General features: G+C 28.8%; 1 protein-coding gene across 1 annotated transcript; it reads right to left on the bottom strand.

Moving 5' to 3' along the window:
* Positions 1 to 2,468: 2,468 nt before the first annotated feature.
* Positions 2,469 to 3,961, bottom strand: LOC100794570 (transcription factor MYB1). Its single transcript, XM_003535467.5, has 3 exons — positions 3,777 to 3,961; positions 3,561 to 3,690; positions 2,469 to 3,406 (listed from the first exon to the last, which is right to left on the bottom strand). Exons 1-3 carry the CDS (start codon positions 3,910 to 3,912, stop codon positions 2,851 to 2,853), a joined length of 822 nt encoding a protein of 273 aa, XP_003535515.1. The 5' UTR covers positions 3,913 to 3,961; the 3' UTR covers positions 2,469 to 2,850.
* Positions 3,962 to 9,016: the final 5,055 nt, after the last annotated feature.

Genomic DNA, 9,016 nt, shown 5'->3' with positions numbered 1-9,016 from the left:
TGTATGTAAAATGTGAATACGATACAAAACTCGCTAATCATTCAACCTTCACTTGATAAAGATTAATTTACTCCTTAACAAGCTCAATATTATGACCTAAAGTTTGAATCTTGCAAATTACAAGTTGACATGGACTAGAACTAACTATTGAGCTGACTAAGAGTGAGAAGATTTGTCGCAAAACCTTTCTAAGTATATTGATTTTTGCATACCTAGCACCTAAAAAGCATATATCAAACTTAAACTATTGATGTGAAACATGAAAAAAAAAACTCTCGAGAAGAATGTTAACAATGTTGTAGATCCGTCTCTGATCACTTTTAGATTTGTCTCTTTTCTCTCGACCCCTAAAAAGAAGAAAAAGTGTTAGATACCACCATAAAATAGAAGAAGACAAGAAGAAAAGAAGAAAATACCATAGAAAGACAGAGAAGAGTCAAATTGGGAATTGAAGAAGGGAATTGAGAATAGAGGAATGAATTACTTGATGCATAAAAAGGCAAGGAATTTTTTATGTTAGATTGGAGGAGATGAGATCTGAAGCAGCCATGGATGTGATGTCTCTTAGTACATTGGTGCTCTAGATGACAACTATGGTGGTATGATAGTTGACACGAAGGATGTGAACAATATCAACTAGTGGGAACCAACCAACTGGAACAAAAAAAATTGGGAGACCGGACTGGATTTATGTGTGTTTTGATGTGTATTTTGTTTTTGTTATATGTAATTTTGTTTTCTAGAGTGGACATAAGTACTTAAGAACCCATCTTAGAAATGTTCAAGAAACTCCATTTGATCTTAAATTTTTTTAATAGTTTAGCTTTGTTTACTTGCTAAAAAAGATAAAATAATATAAAAAGTGGTAATGAAATAAAAAGACCAGATAAAACCATTTAAAAGATTGATAATTTAGCAAATTACTAATCAATTTCTAACAAGGTCTAATTCAAATCAAAATCCTCATAAAAAAATTAAATAAAAATCACATTACAATTATACAATTTAATAATTTGTTTAAAAATTATGATTGAATATTGGTTGCCAAACTAGTCTGAATGAATGGCCTACTCTACAATTTAGCACTGACACATGTTTTGTGAGTGTTGCGAACCGATTGGTTTGTTGCTAAATGATATTTTTTTTAATAATATTAGGACTAATTGACTTTGGTGATCATTCTTTTTATAATCATATATTTATAAAAGTCAAGCCAATATTTCTTATCTATGGATGAAAATAAGAAGTAACCTGAAGTATTTATGAGCTAAAATTTAGTCATGAGAATACTAACATTTTTATATAAGCAGTAGTTGTACAAGAGTAATTATAACATGAGTATATTCAAAGAAACTCCTTTTATCAACCAATAAATTTCAAATGTTCTCGTAAAAACATGACAACTTTATAACATGGAAGAGGTTTTTTATTCCACCAGATTTTGCTCATAAGCATGTAAATTTTGATATTTAATGATGACAAAAAAAAAATCAAGTAAAAATCACATGAGTAGAACATATCTTTTAAAATTAGAGTCTTACAAAAATTAAGGATTCTAAAGTTTATGGTTAGTGTTTACTTATCTTTCAAGTCAAATTTTGTATGAGTCTAAATCTATCTTTCAGAGGGTTAGAGCAAAAATAAAAATAATAACTAGGAGTCTTACAAAAATCAAGGATGTAAGGATGAAAAATTGGAATTGATGTATTGGGAGATGGATAGCTAACGAGGACGGGTTTTCATGTTGGCTCTCATGCTGGTTTAATGATCCTTTAACATGTGTTGCAGCAAGTCCGATCATGCAATAATCATAGTGGGCTGGGCTTTAATCACGGTATGGGTGTTGTTGAGTTGGGCACAAACTGCATGACAGATGAGTAGTGGGGAAAATCGTAGAATGGTGCTGTCCTTTTGTTATAGGATGACGCTGTTTAATTTCTGTTTATCGTGAATTCAATTTTGGCTGCATTTTTAGGCACTAACGCATTCGGTTGTGGAGTGCATGGATGGTTCATTTTTAGTACTGTCACTGTCATGATGCTAAATGTGATTCTATAAGTGCAGCTCCAGGAGTAATCAAATGGGATATTTATATTACTGTCGTGAAGTGGTTCTAACATGTATGCTGCAGCCTGCAGGTTTTGGGTCTAACATTTGTTTATGGTTAAATACATTAATATTTATTATAAGACTCATTTTTCTAATTTTTAATTCCTTTTCACTATCAAACTTCAAATACATGAATATTTATTATAAGACCCATTTTTTTTATAAAATTTATTATAAGACCCATATAAAGAACTCAAGGGAATTTACGTAAGTTCTCCGTAGCTCCTTATAACTAGAGTAACACTTCGTAGTTTTCATATAACTTATGGAATAATTCACCCAAATTGCAACATAACCTGGTAGCATAATTCTCCCTCATAACCCCAACTCATATTGTATATAAGGTGAATTGGATAGTTAAAAAAAATATTATAAATTCAATTTCTTTTATTAACAAAAACTAATATTTAGTGATAAAAAAAACACAAGTCATACCATATACCTTCATCAAAATCACACTAGCTAGTCACACCAAACGTCACATAACCCTCAAAACTCTGTTATTTTTATTTAACATCCTCAGCTATTTCGTCCAAGTTCAATTTTTTAAAAGGATACTATTTAGGCACAAAACTATAAAGCATTTTTGACATGTTCTTTGATTCAAAATTAGAATTTCCCCTTGGTACCAACATTTAATGTCAACCTTTATTGCACATGATACTAAAATGAAATTCTAATTTTGATTGAATAACAATACTAAAAACACTTTAAGGTAATGTACCTAAATTTTGTCCACTTTTAAAATGAAGAAAACCCCATATCTTGTGGAAAATAGGTGTCAATCTTCCAATTCTCATACCATGCTTCTTCACCCATCGAATCATCAAGCCTCCAAGTCTCATCTTTAAAAATATGTTGGGGTATTTCGACACAAGCATATCCATTAAAACGACAATCATCCTCATACGACATTAACAAGTCACTAATGTCAAGGTCTTGGAGGACACCTGTTAAGCAATGATTATGGTCATCTAGTGGCATGGATGCAGAAGGGTTATGATTCTCCCAGCTCGTTGCAATCAAATTCATTGTGTTGACTGAATCATTGACTGGCATCATAACCTTGGTACACCTCATCGGGTGAGGGGATTTTGCAGGATCAAGAACATTACCAGAGGAATTTTTTGAGCACTGTGGAGATTCAATTCTTAATTTGATAGGAATGTTGTTGTTATGGCTAAGAATTTTGTTATGCTTGTCCTTGTGCTCTGTCTTCTTTCTCAAATAAGTATTCCAATAGTTCTTAATTTCATTGTCTGTTCGCCCTGGTAAGCGTCCCGCAATTAGAGACCATCTACATCAAACCAATTAATATATAAATACATGAAGATGAAGAGAATTGTTAGTTACATATTCTTTAACATTTTTTTGATATATTCTTTATGTGACCAACAAAAGAAAACAGAAAAAGTAAATGCATCTATAATATAAATAGATAGATATACCACCTATTCCCTAAGAGCTTATGTAGTCTGATAATGAGATCTTCTTCATCCGAAGAAATGTTTCCTCTCTTGATATCTGGCTTGAGATAATTCAGCCATCGGAGTCTACAACTCTTCCCACATCTTTTCAAGCCTACATTTGGAACACCCAAAAAAAAATGAAATTTGGAAATAATTTTGAAACATATATGACCAAATAATTTTGCATTGTATATATACCTGCTCTTTTAGAAAGCTCTCTCCATTTTCTTTCCCCATGAACTTGAACGTCGTTCATAAGAATTTTGTCTTCTTCAGCAGACCAAGGACCTCTGTTCATAGCATATTGATTGTCACAATTGGCCTTTCTTCCCATCTTCTCTATTTATCTGTCTCTCTCGCTCTCTGTCTCTCTATTCTTGGATTCTGAAAGGTGTTGTGAATGCTCCCTTAAATACTTGCTCATTTTTCTTTTAATTAAGTACTTAAATATATTTAGTTTCTATGGTAGATTAATCAACTAATGATGATAACAGTTCTTAACTTGTTTAGTCCATTCAAATGGGACCGGTAGTGCCATAGTGGTGGTGTTCTTTTCCTTCAAGGAGAAAAGTAATTTAAACTATGAATATAATTTGTGCTTCTATTATGATTCAACCTTATTTCGTCCTCAAAATTTCGGTAAATATCAAATTAGTTTTGTACTTCCCTTTATAACATTAATATATTTTTTAAACCCCACTCACTGTTGGGATTCATTACTGCAGGAATTGGACATATTCCTAATATAAACTATAGTTTAATGTTAAAGAGGTGGCATTTCAATCAGATAAAGAGAAGTATGATTTAAAAAAAAAAAGTGCGACAAAATTATGACAAACAGATATCGAATATAGGATTGGTCACACCAAGCCTCGAAGGAGGCCAACTTAGTGGCTCAAAAACCAGAACAATCATACTCAGATATCATAACTCACGGGTCCCTCTTCAATTTGATTTGTATAGCAGCTCAAAAATCAATAACAGAAGTATAAGATGATTGCATTGCCATTTCTCACTATTATTGGTAAGAATCAATATAGCACGTGTAAAGTATATATTTTACTATTTACGGGAAAACCTCCCTTGTGTTTGTAAAAAGAAAAGGTGGTTAATTTTCTTTTTTTTTTTACTATGATTAATTAAATTTTTTGCCAAACATAATTATTGATAAAGTTAATGTTAAAGTAAAAATGTGAGGTGAAATCCTACATCGAACAGAAATAAAAAAAATCAAATACTATATAAGTAAAGAGAAGATTCATACATCTAAGCTTTAAGATTTAAAATTTTAAATTATTTATGTAGTTACTTAGTCAATAACAGATCACGAAAGTGAGAAAAATATAATAAAATTCATAAATTTTTTAAAATTTTCTTTTTTAATTTCTTTCCAAACAAATAAAAAATACTAAATATTTCTCCTATTCTTTCCTATATCTCTTGGCATGCAAATTACCCGAAACAAATACAACGTAAATCCATATAAACAAAAACTAAAGTATTTTCTTTGTACGTTATTCTCCTTGGAATTTAAACCAACCAACGACCATTGTTTTCACTATTTCAATCCCAAATGCAATATTAGTCCAATATAATAATGAAAAGGTGCACATCATACATAACCAAGACCCTTTCTTTTGATGCAACTCTACATCAATTTGAAAACTGTTCCCAACTACTATTGGAACCCTATCCTTGTTCCTTCACCCATACATACGCAAAAGGGATGTTGTTGCTTGTTGTCTGATGAAGGTGTTTGTGGCTTTGTGCACTGGTGATGGTTTGAAGGAGAAAAAACATTAATCTTCTCAACCATGCATCCAACTTCTAAGTGGCAAAAAGAAGGTATTTTTGTAAATACAAATAACAAAATAATTTATGTTTTGTTCTATTTTAATTTCTCTCTTTTTAGTTATAATATAAGTTGTGTAACTTTTTTAATAAGTGAATGTTTACGTTTTTAGTTATAATATCAGACATGCATTAATTAGATAAAAATATATTTATGCCACCTTTTTTATAAACATTATTTCATGTTTTTGTTTAAATACATGTACGTATGAAACTATTTAAGACAAACATTTTTTTTATTGGCTATTTAAGATAAACATAAAGAATATTAAATTGGAGAAATTGAAATTTACTATAAACATATCTTTTATAGACATGTTTTATTAAGTGAATGTTACACAGTCCATGTGTGTCCTATGATTGAACATCATTGCACATTGAAAGATCAAGATCGGTTAAAAAATTATTGAGTGACTTACAAAATCAATCAAAGAAATTATTAATGAACTAAAAGTAAATTTTATAGAAAAAGATAAAAACTAAAAATATAATTTATTAAAAAATTTAACATAAGTCACATGATATGTCATGTGAATGTTAATATAATTATTACATCATTATTCAACGATGATACTTAATAATATGAATTAAAAACATAAATAAAATAAAAGTCTAGAAACCGAGAACAATCAAAATCTTATTTAACTATACTAAAAATAATTATCACCAAAATTTGGGAGAGAGAAAAAAAAATATTTTTTTATTTTTTTATATGAAGTCAATTTGTGACTAGTATAAGCTAGTAAGTATTTAATCATTAATTAATTAAATTATTTGTAAAAAAAGTGAATAGATAAATATAAATTTGTTCTTAACTAACTTCAAGAATTTTAATGACAAATTCCAAAGCATCATTGAAATTGAAATCCACATTGGTCATCCATCTCAAGGAAACAATATGGAAAAGTAACAATAACATGTCATCTTGATTTTACTATTACGTCATATTGTGAACTATATATTGTATTTGTTTCTTGGCAAATCTCGGGGAAAAAAGAAGATAAAGAAAACAAAAAGGATAAAGATCTTGGTAGCCACTAGCCAGCCTGGTGGTGCCTCCACCTAGGAAGGACCCTAGACCCAAACTTTGAGAATTCAGATATCATATCATCATCTATCTCCAGTTTGATCCCTGATATTTTTTAGTGTAAATTTAACTTTCTTCACTGATCTCACTTTAGCAACTTCACTTTAGCAATATACTATTCACTGTTTTATCTCATTCATATTATTGGATATATAATAATAAAATATCTACATAATGATTTAATTTTCTTAATAAGTATATTATGTATATAACATTTAACTATTTTTATTTTATTTATCTATATTATGTTAACTATTTCATTTTTCATTTTTTTGCTTTCATCTTTTTATTTTTTTCATTGTGTAAAGTTTGTGTAATTTAATGATAGAAATTTAATTTTTTATTTAAATAAAAATTTCAATTTTTGGTTATCTGTGATTTGAAAACTATAATATAATATTTTTTTAATTATCTTTTTTGTTAAAAAATAATAGTACATTAAATTGTCGAATAATAATTTGAAGAGATAAATTAAATGACATACTTGAAAATTATAAATTATTTTTAAAATAAATATATTAATGAAATTTATTAAATTATGTATTATAATCTTAAACTAAAGACAAAACACAAAAGGAACATATTATATTACAAATATTTTAAGTTTTAATAAAATAATAAACAATAATACTGTAAAATCGTTAGCAACATGATATTATAATAAGTTATAGTATTAGACGGTATGAAATTAAAAATTCTAATTAAACACCATTATAGAAAGCTTGGATGAATGTCCAATGTCACATGTCCAACATTTTCTGGAGTCGCCCACTGCATGGCAGCATTCACATGGTGTGCCCGGGAAGTGTAGCAATGGTTTAAAAGTTAATGTATAAAATGGCCTGTTCAACCAATATCATCACATTTTCAGTTGATTTCACGTTCTCTTTGCAAAAAAATAAAGTTTGTCACACTATCTAACTGCTGAGGTCATCCTTAATCCAATTCAGAAGCAATAAGTTGGTTATTAAAACATGTGATTCTATGCCAAAAAAGAAGGAAATAATTTAAATCAAAGACAAACAATGATCAATATATAAAAATGATTAAACAAAATTATACTTACTACTTAGCTAGGTAATTGCATCAATAAGAATTAAAAGTTGATGAATGTTAATTTGGTTGCCTGATCAAATTACAATAGTGGATAGAATATCACATCTTAAGCATATAGAGAACTAAGAAGATACAATACTTACGTTAAAAATATTTGGTTTCCTGTTTAATTTCTTTGTTAATGTATATTTTGTTTTTTTGCATTTTCAATTTACTAAAGAAATTAACTCAGTTATTATTGACATGACTTTGTAATATTCTATCAAGGTGGGAGGGGATGTCCTTAATGAATTGCAATCAGTTAGCTGCCAATATTCTTTCTTTAGTCGATTTTTTTAATGTTTTATTGTTCTTTAGAATAAACAAACGTATAAAGATGTAATTGTGCTATCTATATATTTAATTAACAGTGGTGCGGGTAAACGATCATTGCAGCTCTGTACTATATGCGTGTGCAGTAGTTAAATGCAGACTAATGGAAATGTGACATACGTGTTTTGCTGTGAAAGCTGATGCCATTGTCGTGAAAGTGCAAGCATATATATATGATTAAAACCAAAATATATACTTATCTAGAACAAGCAATGATCGATATCTTTATGAAATTTGAATATCAAAGCTACATATGATACGAGAAATGAAGAAATGAAAGCAATACAGTAATTAACAGCTGTTCATATTGATTTAAAGAAACCCAAAAATGGTTATTCTCTAGATATATATTTGGCCTGTGACTGTGATAATTCAACCATCATATAGTCACAACTCTTTCCTCCACGTTGTTCAAGCCTGTACAGAAGGAACACCAAACAATATAGAATGGAAATCGGGAAAATACTATATAGAAATCGTGAAGCTGTGTTAATTTGTACGTACATACAGAAACGCAATGATAAATTATATTTGTGCTTTTAGCCTAATCATTAATATATATACTACTTCTGGCCGGAAAGCTCTTTCTATATTAATTCTCCCATGAACTTTGAACGTAAAAAGTTCGTGAGGATTTTGTTTTTTCAGCAGATTAAGCACCACTGTTCATCATTTTGTTTTGTCATGTTATGGCATTTAATAATTTCTCCCCAACTTCCCTATCGATCAACGATCATGTGTCATTTAAGTAACATTTAATCTTAATCATCTGTTACGCTAAAAAATTTCCTCTTATTTTCATACAAAAATGATTTTCTCACTATATAATTATATATGTTTTTTTAATTCATACTCCGTTCATCTTTAATTATAATTATTAGACTCCTTCAATTAATTTACGTTCCTTAAAAAATAGTTATCATAATAAGTTTGTTAATTATTTGTATTATTATTCTAAAATTATCATTTTATTTTATTTTATCTATTTATTTGTTTTTCATTAATATTTGAAAAAAGAATAATTAAGTAAAAATATGTATAAAAAATAATAATTAATGTATTTAGAAAATTT

Source organism: Glycine max, chromosome 10 (genome assembly GCF_000004515.6).
Source record: "Glycine max cultivar Williams 82 chromosome 10, Glycine_max_v4.0, whole genome shotgun sequence".
Taxonomy (NCBI): Eukaryota; Viridiplantae; Streptophyta; class Magnoliopsida; order Fabales; family Fabaceae; genus Glycine; species Glycine max.
This window is presented reverse-complemented; position numbering and strand designations above follow the sequence as displayed.